Source organism: Leptosomus discolor, chromosome 1 (genome assembly GCF_034619465.1).
Source record: "Leptosomus discolor isolate bLepDis1 chromosome 1, bLepDis1.hap2, whole genome shotgun sequence".
Classification (NCBI taxonomy): domain Eukaryota; kingdom Metazoa; phylum Chordata; class Aves; order Leptosomiformes; family Leptosomidae; genus Leptosomus; species Leptosomus discolor.
Genome location: NC_141391.1, coordinates 129,635,503 through 129,650,174, shown reverse-complemented (window position 1 = coordinate 129,650,174; position 14,672 = coordinate 129,635,503). Strand labels below are relative to the sequence as shown.

General features: G+C 39.9%; 1 protein-coding gene across 2 annotated transcripts in view; it reads right to left on the bottom strand.

The window, feature by feature from the left end:
* Positions 1-1,676: 1,676 nt before the first annotated feature.
* The window catches only part of SLC22A15 (solute carrier family 22 member 15), a 35,394-nt gene continuing 22,398 nt past the window's right edge, over positions 1,677-14,672 (bottom strand). The window contains exons 7-13 of one of the 2 annotated variants that reach the window (XM_086464445.1): positions 13,305-13,445; positions 12,409-12,536; positions 11,776-11,817; positions 10,231-10,351; positions 9,169-9,241; positions 4,816-5,004; positions 1,677-1,763 (exon numbers count right to left, since the gene is read on the bottom strand). In XM_086464445.1, the coding sequence (XP_086320571.1) occupies positions 1,677-1,763; positions 4,816-5,004; positions 9,169-9,241; positions 10,231-10,351; positions 11,776-11,817; positions 12,409-12,536; positions 13,305-13,445 (781 nt within the window). The remainder of the gene's footprint in view (positions 1,764-4,815; positions 5,005-9,168; positions 9,242-10,230; positions 10,352-11,775; positions 11,818-12,408; positions 12,537-13,304; positions 13,446-14,672) is intronic. The other variant, XM_086464450.1, reaches the window with a different exon arrangement.

Here is a 14,672-nt window from a genome sequence, read left to right as displayed (position 1 = left end):
CACTTTGCTCAGCATCACAGTTCCCAGGGAACAAAGTTCAAGCAGCTAGCTGCAAACTTCAAATGCTGTTTACTTTCATTTCCTTTCAGAGTAAAGGAGCTTCCCAGTTCAAACAGAAACAATTCAGCAGCCAACTTTTCAATTATTATTTTTTTTTTTAATCCAGTTTTTTTTAGTCTAACATCCACAGAAATGGCTATTAAGCCTGACAATATGCTTGCTGCCATTGTGTGGCGCTTTGCTAGGAACTCCAAGTATAAAGACTAACATTTTACAGAAATCAATCTTAATAAACAGAAAGTCACAGGCTAGAGAATGAAGATGACAATGTAATCTTTGAAAGAAAACTGAATCTTTGTAGTTGGAACACTTCATACATTCATGTTTGAGACTTCAAGATTCCATATCCCTCTAATGAAGCACTTACAGAAAGTTCAGTGTAAACAGGAGAGCGAAGTTGTCTTCCCCAACCAGGTCAAGTAACCAATTGCTTGGGGAAGTGCCTGGTTAAGAAACAACATCAAGCAACCAAATGCTGTCTCAAAGAGGTTTGCCTTTTTTTTTTTTTTTTTTAAAATGAGAACTTTATCTACACACAAGATTTTAAAATAAATAGCAGCAGCTTCCTGGCAATGACACCAAAATATAATGGCAACCCATAGTTCCTCTTATCACTTGAGAGTTAAAAAGTTTCTTCCAGAAATAAGACGGGTCTACAAAAATGAGCTATATATTCTAACAGACACCTCACACACACACAGTATGTGCTAAATACCTCACCTATGTCCCACCCACAAAATTATATCCTTCACAGAATAATTTCACTGCACATAGAAGTTGCTGAGCTTCATTATTTATGGCAAAGTGAAGACAAGGTAAAAGTAGACAAAGCTATAAACAGCGGTGCGGAAATGCGAGGAATATGTAGCAAATGTATGCATAAGACAGCCCAAGAAAATGCTTGGTGGATGAAAAGGGGGAAAAAAAAAAAATCAGTGATGTCATTTATGACTGCAGGCTTTATGGTTGCTCTTGTCTTTAGCCTTTCCTCCCGGCCTTCCATTATCACTAAGTTAATGCACAGCTCATGACTAACCAGCTGCACCCTGAAGCTCTATACAGGTGTCTGTGCACAGAGAAACTTTGTGTTCATAGTCGCCTCTTCCCTATTCAATATGCAGAAACCATTTTAACATACAATTTCAGGAACTTGTTCCCATTGGAGTAGCACACAGCACATTCTGTGACCACTTCCGCTCTACAGAAGAAAAACCACCTGGATGTTTTCAAGTTTATCAACTTATACTGAATCAAAATCAACCACCTTGAAAATAAAATACAAACGTGCACTGATGAGCTGTCCAAATCTGTCTAAGCCTAGGTACCTTCCTAGGCTTCAGAATTACATGATCCCACCCTTGCTGTCTCACCTGGCTTCAAATGTTGTCCATGCACTGTCGTTCTGAACCACAAGAATTTGAACAGCTGTCTCATCTGAAGAACATCAGTGGCATACTTAGTCTGAACAGTAATCAAACCCCTCTCCTAGTCAGGAAAAACACAGGCACTTGCCCAATTACATTCCTGACAGGCAAGGTCCCCAGTACTTGTCTCACAGATGGACTGACTGGACAAGTAAGAAAATGCATAAAATAGGCTAATGTTTCTTCTTTTCTTTACTTGATCATATGAGTCTCTTCATCAGCATCATAGAACTCCTCATCTTCACTTCCACTCCCTGCAGAACTGTCTTTGTCTCCAGACTAGAAACAGAAATGCAGTCACAGGTTAGCACAGAAGCCACTAAATCCATCTCAAGATACGTAAGCATGAACCATTATACCTCTATCAGAATCTGGTAGAGAAAAAGTAAGAAAAGACAGGTGAGATCACTGTATTAAAACTTTGTGAAAGACATTACGTGAATTAAGACTTGTGTCCTTGGTTCTTCAAAATCTCTTTTAAAGAGATGTGCTTCTAGCAGATGGACTTTCTCTGGTCCATCAGTACATTAGAGAATACATGCAGGAGAGAGACTGGCTAGAACGGTTCTGAAGTGATAATCTACTCAGCTTTAAACTAAGTCTAAAGTCCCTACTCTGTGATGAGCTACTGGAAACAGAGGCTCAGAACACAGATTACTTGATCGGGTAAAAGCTTCGCCATCCTGAGTTGTTACTACTCCATGTGTAGCATAGGAATTTTCCTATGCAAGTTTGATTAAAAAGATCCCCCTGCAGTACTAACTAAAGGAGTTATGGAAAAGAGAAAAAAACATTACCACTTCATATGTTCAGAAAGTAAACTCCCTATTAGAGGCATACCTACTCCAGCCGGAATCCTTTTAACAACATAATTTATCTCATATACCCAAACTAAAGTCAGCTATTATAAAGCCAGCTATTACAGCTAATTTCTCTTTGGCCAGTGTAGCATTCTTCCACAGAACTGATACAAATTCTTCCACTTAAAAAGATATTCTTGCCAGTATAAACTCCATCTAGTTTGAGTATTTTGGATTTTTTTTCCAGCATGCTTGCATCCACCCTAAGACTTCTGCCTGCCTAGTCATATGCAAAGAAGGGTGAGAGAGAGGGTGAAAAATAGAGAAATGGAAATCATGTTCCTGACTGACAGTACCATGCAAGCAAAATCTGTAGCTTTAGATCTGTCCTCAGAGGGGTTTTGCTACAGCAATGTGCGTTAACTGCAAAGGAATTTCAAACAGTTTGAGCACTAAGACCTGTCAGAAGCTATAAAGGGAATCATGTTATGCTTTTTTCTGATTTCTAAAATTATTTGAGGAAAGTCAGGCTATCACTGGATGCTGTCCAACTTGAATATCACATTCATGTATGTTAACAGGGACAAAACCTCCATTCTGGGCAATCAGAACGCATGTTATCTCAAAAGTAGTACAAAAGGACAATGGATTCCACAGGGGGAATTCAGGGTATGCCAAATAAATTCTACATCTTTCTTACAGCAGCTTTGTAAGACCTCTCCATGGCCTTGTCAAACAGGGTTAATGTTTAACAACTTTTCATTTTATCAGCACTTTCTTTGTGAGCTTTAAAATAAACGCCTAATGTGTCACAGACATTCGAGATATAACTTCTCTGAAGTTACAGGATTACTTCAGGCCTGAACCAACAACTTTTTTTCATTTGGATTCAATAATTTTAATCCATCTGGGGAAAACTGTTCCTGAAGAATGTTCTCTTTTTTTTTGTGCGTGTGTGTATCCTTTCAGGGGGGATTCTTAAGAAGCCTGCAGAAGTGTAAGCAAGGAAGATTTAAACCCGAGTTGTGCAAATACTGATACACAGACAATACTTGTCACCAAGGGCAATACTGACCTTACTTGGTTAGAAAGGAAAATAAAAATGTGACTTTCCCCCCTCTAAGTTGTAACGCCCGCACTGTTTGCTAGAATTGTTTTTTGTTAGTAAGCCATCTGCACTGTTAAGATGCAATAATGATGTAATTACCAAAATAACAGCTGGTGTAAATTTGACATAAATGTGTATGATGGATTTGTGTAGCCATGAAGAATGTGGTGCCATAACACATTATCCAGTACGGCTAAAAAATGTTTATAAAATGAGCGTGCAAAGTAGGCAAAATATAAAATTAATTGTTACAGGGCTGCCTCTTTCAAGCTTTCTTCAAGGGTGTTTTTGTCACTAAACTGGGCTGTCCTGTCAAGAATTATTACAGCTAAAATGGGTAAACAAGGCAACATATCGAAGCCTTTGAAAGGAAGCAACTGTTTTCATTCTAGAAATAAATTTTACTCTGCCTCCTGATTTCTGTGAAAATAAGTTTATGACTATGTGTGAATCTCAGCCTGCTTGACCAAAAATTAATCAAATGAAAGTAAAAGGTGTTACAGGGACCCTGTCTCATCTCAGCCTCAAGGGACAACTAACATTTTCTGTTCTGAGTTGCTCTTCAAGTCTTTTGACCACTTATTCAATTTTTATTAGTCCAACGATACTGAAAATTTTGGCACCAGGATTTAAACATTAAAACCTTACTCAAATTCAAACACTCACTTCTAGCTCTCTAGCTACTTCTAATCCCACTCCATTCAGAGGAGCGGCCATATAAGAAACAAACCTCCACACAACTGGAAGATGTACACACCTCAAAAGGTGTCCAGGAGTTTGACAAAAGGAAGTATGAAGTGATAGAAAAAACCCAACATTCAAGGAAACCTCACTGAAAAACATCCTGCTGCCGCATTGATTTATGCTTATGCCTGGGAGTTTTGTAGTTGCAACGTTTCCCAGAATCAACAGTGGGACAGATCTCAGATGTCAGTCTAGCTTTAACCCATTTAAAGACTCCCTAGGACAGACCTAACAGTTGACATTGCAGAACAGCCAGGGCAGGGCAGAGCAGCAGTACAGTGTGTTGCCTTCGAGAACTGCCCTTCACAAACAGGCTTCTGTTTTCTTTAACCTCTAAGGCTTCTCAGACTTCAGTGGCCGGCTTTGCAAGAAGCATGCTGCAGCAATCCATCCTGGAGATTAGAGATGCACAGACACCACCGAGTCCTTTATCCCAAAGGAAAAGATTGTAAGCTTTTGGCCTTGAAGGGATGAATTAACCCAGCTATGGTTCAGCCTGCATTTCCAGACAACATTTCAGTTGTGATGGTAAGGTTACTAAACTATATTCTCTATCTCCTTGGGGCCTATCCTCCACAGGCCAAGAATCGCTATCCTAATCTATTGAGTGTGGCATATTCAAGCTGACAGCTGAAATAAACAGAACAAAAAAGTACTAGGAAAAAAAAAATGAATATACCTGTGAGCCATCTAGGGCTTGCAATGACATGGCTTCATCACCCAGCCTCCAGTACGAGCATACCTGCAGGTCCGAAATAGTTTCTAGCAAAGGGCTGTTTAAGGTCTCTGGCAACAACAAACTTAAGAGCCCAGACAAAAGACCAGTCGCTCCAAACACAATGTAAGGCAGAGACCACTGTACAGATTTCTGGAAAAAAGAACAGAGAGAGTTCAGTTGAGAGTGGTTCCCTCTAGTTCATACTACACATTAAAGCACTTAACCTTTACAACCATTCAATCTGGCAAGTGTTTGTGTTCATATTTAGCAGAAAAGTTATCAATCCTACTGGGGTTTTTTTAATCAACATTGTCAATTGCATCTTATAAATGCTATTCGATCCATACAGATTTTGGGATGGACTTTAAAAGAAACACCTCTGAATTTACACTTAATTATTTTCCATAACATTTGTACTTTTTAACAAACGCAACGTCACATTGTAGTAGGGAAGAGATATTACAGAATCACAGACGTACTGGTTGGAAGAGATCTCTTGAGGTCATCTAGGCCAATCACCTACTCTAAGCACAACTACAGTCAACACTACATCAGGTCAATCATAGCTTTGTGTAAACAAGTATTGAAAAAACTTCAAGGATGGAGATTCCACCTCTGAGTGGACTGTTCCAGGGCTGCATTAAGCCTCTCAGAGTATTTTCCAAGTTTCCTGTCTTCACCCACAAGCCAAAACTTGTGGCCATTGACCCCTGCTGAACTGTTCCACGCTGCTGGGAAGATCAAAGGTGCACTATTCCCTCAAGCTTTCATCTGAAGCCATGTGCTCTAGGCCTCTGACCATCTTGGTTACCCTCCACTGGACCCTCCCCAGATTTTTCAACATCCCTCTAGAACTGGGAGGGAACTTAATCTGTGGGCCACCTACTGAATTGGGCCTGATACAGCTCAGTGTGAAGCCTGCCTGTTTGTGATGGAGGACACTGCTAGCTCCCATTAAACTTGTCATTCATTGTTGTCCCCAGGTCTCTTCCAGCAAGGATGCTACTCAGCGAGTTGGTTCCCAGCCTGTACTGACCAAGTAATTAGTCCACACCAGCAACTGAATTTTATTCTTCTTATTGGCCCTCAAGGGATTTGTGTTGGCCCAAAAGGTCCTACTGGACTCAAGATCTACCATTTGGTGTGTCCATCACTCCTCATCATTTCACATCCTCTAAAAATACGAGGAGGATCTACTCTGTCTCTTCCACTTGTAACCAGCCACCAAATACTTAGCCTGTCACTATCCCTTTGAGCCTCGTGCTCCACGCATTACCATTCAAATCTAATAATATTCCTTTCACCCAGGAAGCACTTCCTCAGCTTCCAAACAAGAATCCTGTGGGACAGTGTCAAAAGCCTTACAATAGCCTTTCCTGCTCTCCTCCCTTTCCTCACCCATATTACCTTATGTGACAAAATGGCTGACTACCAAACCAAACTGTCTGAGAATGAATTGTCCTTAGTAAATCCATGTTCACTGATCCTGACTACCTTCTTAGCCTTCACATGCTCAGAAACAGACTCCAAGAGGTCACGTCCTACAATCTTCCCAGAGACAGAGTTTGAGCTGCTCAGCCTCTACTAACTCCCTAGATCCACTTTCTAATCTTAAAGACACACAGCATTAGCTTTCCCCCTGTCCTAGGTTACAGTGTAAAATGTGCCAAAAGGAAAAAAAAAATATTCTATTACCATCTTCAGGAGCTGTTGAGACCAGGTGGGGCGGTGCTCCCTGCCTCCCCCCTCTGGACTATCTTCTGTCAATGGGCACAACAATGCCTTATCGCCTGACCCATCGATAACTCGCTCCTGGACTATCTCCTGGTAATGGCCCATCAAGGAACTGCCTCACGACTCCCCATCCCATTGTGAGATGCTCCGCCCGAGGGGGAAGGAGCCAAGCAGTCCATGCCAAATAAAAACTGAGATTTTGAACACCCTAGCAGCCTTCTTCCACTGGATTCCCGGAGGAGCTTTTCCCTCCACTGGAGTTCCAGAGGACAAGAGCTACCTACCTACCACTGGACCTTCAGAGGAAGACCAGACTCTTTTACGTGATTGCTGCTTCCACAGAACTACATCCATCGCTTCAGGAGGACTGCAGCCAGCATCTTATCGGACTGCTACTGCCACCCTAACAGGGTGTCATGTTGTATTCCTGACTCTGTCAGTGTAAACCAGTGGGTTGTTTGTTTTTTCCTTGCCTTGTGTTATATATATATATATATATATATATATATATATATATATATATATATATATATATATATATGTAAAGAACTGTTATTCCTATTCCCCATATCTTTGCCTGAAGGCCCGTTAATTTCAAAATTATAATAATTTGGAGGGAAGGGGGTTGCACTTTCCATTTCAAGGGAGGCTCCTGCCTTCCTCCGCAGACACCTGTCTTTCAAACCAAGACACCCCTCCCCCCCCAGTTATCAGTGACCTTTCTCTACAACAACGGTTTATCACAGATGGTGGACACTTGCCTCACTATCACAGCCAGCTCTTTCACCACCTCCTAGGGAATCCTATCCCATGGAATGGAAAGCTTTCAGCTTTAAGTGTTCTTGAACTATTGCTCCTCCACTGTTTGCTGGCCCTCTGCTTCCTCAGCTGTGCTGATATGCACAGAGTCTTGGGGTCAGGCTTTGCCTATGAAGACTAAAGCAAAAGTGTTAAGTATTTCAGCTTATTCCATCTCATCCACCAACAGGATGCCCATCCCATTCAACAACAGGCTAAACATTTTCTCAAAATTTCCTTTGGCTGATGGAATCCCTATTTATGCTCCTTGCTAGTTCTAGCTTCAACTGAGCTTTGGCCTTCCTGTCATCACCCCTGACAGTCTAAGCAATGTTTATACTCCTCCTCTGATGCCCTGTTTTCACATGGCTTGTTACAAGGAAAACTACACTGGGGAAAGGTGTGTGCAAAAATATGAGTCATCTACAATATAGCTCCAAAATATGTACATTCACTCTCATACCACCAGTAAAGCAGGCTCATTTTAAAAAAAGGTAAGAGCTTAGCTGTTTGTTTCAAAAACCCACTTTGTATAAAGAACAATTCTAAATTGAGAAAATAACAGACTGCAATCAAATACGTGAGTAATATTTCATCTCTTATCTCAGCAATTAACTTTTCTCATTCCCACCCTTTTGATAAGATCCCCAGACAAAAAATACAGAAAATGCATTAAAATAGTTGAAGAAATTCCAAAACACAAAAATACTTAATTCTTTCCTCAAATCAATGTTAATCTGTTATTTAAAAAGAGCTATTTTCACTTTCATGGGACCCCTTCAAACATGGTGATCCAAGATTTGTGTCTCCTGCAGTGAGAAATCTCTGCTAAATACAAGATAACGGATACCTCAACTGCTACATAAAAGCTGCCTATTAAATCTGCCTGGGAGATCTGCACCAGTCTTGGCTTTGCCTGTTGTACCCCAGAGATGCTCGCACTCTCACCTACCCAATGTTTCATTCTGCAGATTAAAAGGCTCGCTGTGCTCATCTGCCCTTTTGCTAGCCCTCTGCCTGACATAACAAGATGGCAAATGGCAGAGAGGAGTTATTCCAGATGAAATCTGTCACATTAAAGGAACTGTCACTTGACCTCAGCAAGCAGTTTGCGTAAAAAACTGGCACGCTATTCTACCTGCATACACATACGACTGTGAACATAGAGGAAAATAATGGCACCATCCCCATGTTTAGTTCTCCAGAATTTTGTTTTGCCTTGACAGACTGCTGTAAAGTTTGTGCTAAAAAGCCCTGCTGTTATATCAGCTCTCCACACCATCATCTTCATTCACTGAAAGATAAACCACTTCGCTGATAAGCCATGGAAATCCAATGAAGAGCACTGATAGTAAAACAAATTTATTCTCAGAAACATGAGTTATTGAGCCCATGTACTTTAACTTGATGCAGATCTCTTAACAATGTGGTTTTTTTGATACTGCTTGCTTCGGGTTTAAAATTGGGTAAATTACATATTGCCGATATCACCTATAGGTGCCTGTATGCGATATGCTACATGCTATATTGCCTTTATGCTACATGCTGTATCGCCCACTAAGTCCCAAAATTCTTACAGGGCTAAAATACCTTCTGAACTAAATAATGTTGAGGTTTTGTCTAATCACATAGGTTATACTGCAATGCCTTTGGCCTGCCATGATACTGTTAAGACATGCAATTTACATAATTTATCCAAAATATTCCCACCTCTGTAAGCCTCTGATACATCAGAGCCACAAAACAAAAATATACATAAAACAGTGAGAAGTTTAGACAAACCAACGAAGGGACGAAAGGAGCAATGATTCCACCAACACGCGAGAACATGGAGCAGGCACCCATTCCAACATTCCTAAGAAGAAAACAGAAATCATTAATCAGTGACATTTGCACAGGAGAAATTATGACTTTTGAAAAGTGCCATTGAGCAAGGGAAAAAAAAATAAAATCACACCACCTCAGTCATGAGCCTGACCACGTTAAATGGCAAGGAAAAGTCAAGTATAACTGAAAGCATCCCAAGACAATAATTAAAATGTACGCTTCATGCTTAAAGAGAAGCAAAAATCCCCTGCACATTCAGGATTCTAACATCCATACACACACAGAGAGGCAAAAAAAAAAGTGTGATGTCATTTACGCTTCTTGTCTCTGCCTGAAACCTTGGCTAAATTCCTTTATCCAAATCCTATTTATCAGCAGATTCGCCCACCCATGAAAAACACCACAGTACAGTTTCACTGGTGGTTGATCAGCAACAATAATACCTGGTTCAATTTCTATTAAAAATTGCACCTGTATGATAGATGCTTTTGTCTGCTCTGTCAGCACAAGCATGGGGTACTTCTGCCTCTAGTGACTGAAACCTTACTGCTGCTTACATACTGCCTATGAAGCATCAAGTTGCTTTTACAAAGCTTATTGACCAGTCCCTCTTCAGTGTTGCTGGTTAAGCAAGTATGAATGTTTATTAGAGTTGTCTGGTTTACAAAGCACTGAGAAAGTTGCAGGTATCACTCATTAAAGAAATAACAGCAATACTATTGCTGCCTTCATTAGTGGAGAGAGGGCTGTCAGCATACAAAGCAGCCAAAGGACTACTTTACTGTTACATAAAGAATACAGTTAGTCTGAAGAGAAATACTGCAAATTGGAGGGAAGAGGAAGTGAGAAGAGGACAAGGGAAGAAGTTTAGCATATAAAACTACAGATAATCATTACACGTAACTGAAAATCTCAAATGAAAAGGTATAGTTAATAGAAAAAAAGTAGGAGAAGTAGTAAAAGGCGATCAGGTGAGAGAACCATAAAAATTAAGACCTTCAAATTAACTCCTGTTACCTGATCACTGTGGGATAAAGTTCTGATGTGTAGATGTAGACGATGTTGAATGCAGCACTGATTGTCAGTTTCCCCAGCAAAGACAGAGAGCGACTATTCACCACTGCAAACACTCCAGTATCTGATAGAGAAAACGTGACCCTTGTAAGGCTTTGGAGCACTCAAGTACATCTCCATAACCACTTCAGTCACACAACAGTATGGAGTGAAAAGGAATCTACTGAAGAATCTGCCATAACAGCCAAGTATTTTTCTATCAAAGGACAGTATTTGTCAGAGGTGATCTGTACCTTTGGGAGAACTCTCAAAACTCAGGAGAATCCAAGGAGCTTTCTTTTAGGCAGAAATGGCAGAAATCATTCAACATAATTTATATTCTGTTTATACAGATTCATTACCTTCATCAGTGCAATCAGATGTGTACAAAGACGAAAACTCTCTATAATAATAAAACTCTCAATGAAAAAATAACTGAAAAAATTAATTTTAAATTCATGGCAGACTTGCCAATAGCCCAAAGCTATTTTCCATTCTATTAAACATAATCCCATAGAAAAAGACTGTGTTAAATGACTGAAGAGTCCTAGAGACTGCAGAATAGAACTATTGCTCAATACCAGAAAAAGAGAAACTGAGTTTTCCTTTCCTTCTCCCCAGTGTAACAGTAAGTGACATTTTTAAAGCACTGAAATCCTGCATTGAGGCTCTACCAGAACATCAAATTTTAGAAATGCAAGATAAAAATCCTATAAACATACTAAAAGGGGAAACTAAAACTGAACATTTTCTGAGTCTACCACTGATAAAATACTAAACTAGTTCTGTCAGTAAGCTGAAGAAAATAACAGATACATTTTTCAAAAGTGAGCAAGTTGGTTTTTAGTAACAAGAGCCCTGTTCAGTGTCAATTCCATAGTATGGTAACGTGCTTCTAACGTTATTACATTGGAAGAAAAACAAAAAAGACAGGAAGATGCTGTAAAGAATACCAAATATCCCATCCAGCTCAGTTTCGTCAGAAGGGCCAGTGCTTATTCATTTATACTAGGCACACCAGAACACGCACTAAGTGCCCACCAGAAAGGCTACAGCGTAAGCTACTACTGCTCAGAACAAACCATGCTCCATAGAGACCAGTGCTTGCTGCTGGCCAGACAGCCGTTTCCCTTCCTAAGGCACTCCGCTCCTGGCTGACTTTGTCAGTTCAGCACACAGCTGGTTTCCCGGGGTCTTGCAGTTCTAGCCTCTGAAAATCTCCTTCTTTTCACAAGTTATACTTGGACTGATAGGCAAAAACTACTTGATGACTGGTACCAGCCTAACCAGAAGATCTCTGAGCATCTGGAATATTCCTGGAAACTCCAGCTGCACCCCTTTAAAGAAAGTTTTACCTGTTAGATTCACTGCCATCTAGATCAACTTATGCACTCTCATCATAAATGTTTAATCATTTTGAATCATGCTTCAAATGTTTGAAGCATTTTCTCTCCTTATGGCAAGTGTTACACATGCACAAATCTTACAAACTGAGATGAATTTATGTACCTAGTTTTAAAAGGAAAAACTGCTCACTGTGCAATTTTGTTTCTACCATTTTGAAAAACACCCAAAAATCAAGATATGAACATTAGTGTGTCTCAAAAAAAAATCCCCCAAACATTTCATTTCACATTTCTTAAAGATCCCTCACTTCATAAGGTTTTCAGAATGCTCTCTGAACTGTAAGTTATAAGGCCACATTACTAATACCACAATCACACCAGTCTTGAACATTACAGAGCAGCGAGGAAAAGATGGAAACTTACCCCAAGATTGAATTCTTAGGATCTTTTGACATCGGTCTTTCACTTTGAGAGATACACACAAGTTGCAGGGGTACTACTTAGACTGACATATCATTTGGCTAATGGAGGTGCCCCAAGAAACATCATTCTTTGGGATTAAGTCAGAAACACTGAAAAGGAGTGATTGATGTGATGAGAAGTAAAGGGCAAAATCCAAAGACAAAAGTTCAAATCCAAATCTTTCTAACAAGCTTTCCTCAAGGTCTCTGGAAGGTTGCTGCTTATTCTTCTTGCGAGTTAGATTCCCTGGCTTCAAAAATTGAGACTCTCATGTGGTATGAGCCTAATCTACTGGCAACCATCAAATTCTTAGGCTGTAGGATGTCGTGTTTACCAATTCTTATCACATACTCCAGAAACAAAATTAAATATTTACCTTTCTTTTTAGGAAGAAACATGACAATAAGACAAGCCAATCCTCCCAGGAACAGAAACGCACTCAACGTTCGCTTGCGACCAAACCTGATGTGCAAGGATAACAAAGCTTTAGTCTGCATTAAATCTGTAGTTCGCAGAGCAATGAGTCCTCTAAATTCATGTTGTCTTCTTATTTGCAGTCGAAAATTCTGAGCGCCATCTCTCACAAACACTTCCTCTCACACTGTTTTTAAACAAGCTTCTACTGCACTCTTAACAAAATGAGCACCAAGAAGTCTTTCTGCAGCGGCTGACAATTTCTAGGATTTTGATTTGCTTCCCACCGTGTGTGCATGTTTGTAAAGCTCCTCAGGGGACACGTAGAGAAGAGACTGGGAGGTGAATTCTACAAAAAGTGAAAGACATTGTCTAAAGTATCACGGCTCAGGAAAAGGCTAAATATTTGAATCAACAGCTCTGCTCACATACTAGTGCACACAGCAACTGTTACACGAAACCACACGACAGCTTCAGTTGAGTTTAGTTGCAATAGCTTTGACTTAACAGTGAGAACGATGATTACGAGACAGAGGTGGGAAGAACGCCATCTTGTGTTAGCATGGAGTCAGCGCAGCTACGTTCGACTGATGCAGGAGATCAGCCTCATCTCTGAGCCAAATTTAGGTGTCTCATTAATAATGTGAGCTACTGAGAACAAATTAAACCGTTATTTGAAATAAAGATATATCAATGGCACTTTCAAATTGAAGCAGCAAGCCCCACACACCAGATATAAGCCTGGAGATGCAATATACTTTGAGAAAAATTACAAACAAACAAAACCCTGAATGGGTTAATGAATTTTATACTTACCATTTTTGGTTAATCAAGTAAATACAGATTGGGTATGCTGGGATTTCTATCAACCCTGAAAGGGCTAAATTGGCATAAATACTTCCACCTAAGTCACCCACATTAAGGGTAAGACCATAGTAAACCAAGCTGCACACAAACCTGCAAAAGACAGAAAGAGAGTAAAATCAGAGCTGCCACCTTGCCTGCCAAATCAAAGCACTGGTCTGGCATGATACACTACAAACTATATTTAGTGATCCATAAGATTGGTCTAAAATGTTACTCTACAAGTATATGATGCTTTCTAGGCAAAGAATCCATTTTGTCTCTGCACAGACCCAATTTCTGACTTATTAAACTTAAGACTACACTTAAGAAGAATGTGCATAAACCAGAATACAGTTAAAATATGATCATGTTATATTATTTGACTTGAGGAATGCCTTTGTCCTTTTTGTTTTCATCAGGTTTCACTTCTGTCCAGACTTTTCCAAATGTATGTAAACCCTTTCTCAAAACAGTTCAGATGACACCTTCACCTTCTTTTAATTTCTACACCCTGGTCCAGTTTTAGTCATTCTCCAATTATGATTTTTTACTTTTCTTTTGTAACCCTGACTGACTGTCATCTTTACAAAGAGAAAATGAACAGGTCACTAATTCACTCTGCAGAAAATCAGCAATTCTCATTTAAGGAACAGAAAAATCAACTATTCTGCAGTAAGCATTTGGAACAGTACAGGAAAACAGCTCTGTGTTGTCTGCTGACAAAATAATGGCATTTGGGGTTTTTTCCCTAATCTATACATCTTCCCCAAATATGTGCATTACAAAAGCAACTGTATGAACAGTAATGCCAGAGGACTCTCATACCATATCATACATAAGGTTTATTTCAAAGTAGCAGCAAAAGACCTCAGGGCTAGCAGAGCTATTAGAAACAAAACACTTTTAGAGTTAAATTTTCTTATTGACTAGAGGTAACATCATGGGTTCTGGCTCCTTACTACAGCAACTGCTAGCACTGGCAGCGCTTTCTTTTAAGAAAATAAACACACTCATTAGACAAGGTAGGCCAGGCCACCCACCTGCTAATGGGCTCCTTACACACAAAAAGAACAATCCATGTGACTGCAAGTACTGACACAGCACTGGGCCAAAGAGGAGGACAGCATGGCTAATCTCAGCAGCCTTTGAGGGTCAGAAAAGGAAGAGGTAGTTCTCAACTATTTTGAGACTCAAAAATCATGACAGAAATGTGGAGATAAAACACTTCAGAACTAGACGCCTCAGAATTAGACTGTAAAAACACCTCATGTTAGAAATGCACTAAGAAAATATCATAAAACAAGGACCCTTCTTGGGTACAGCGTTCTTAATACAGGC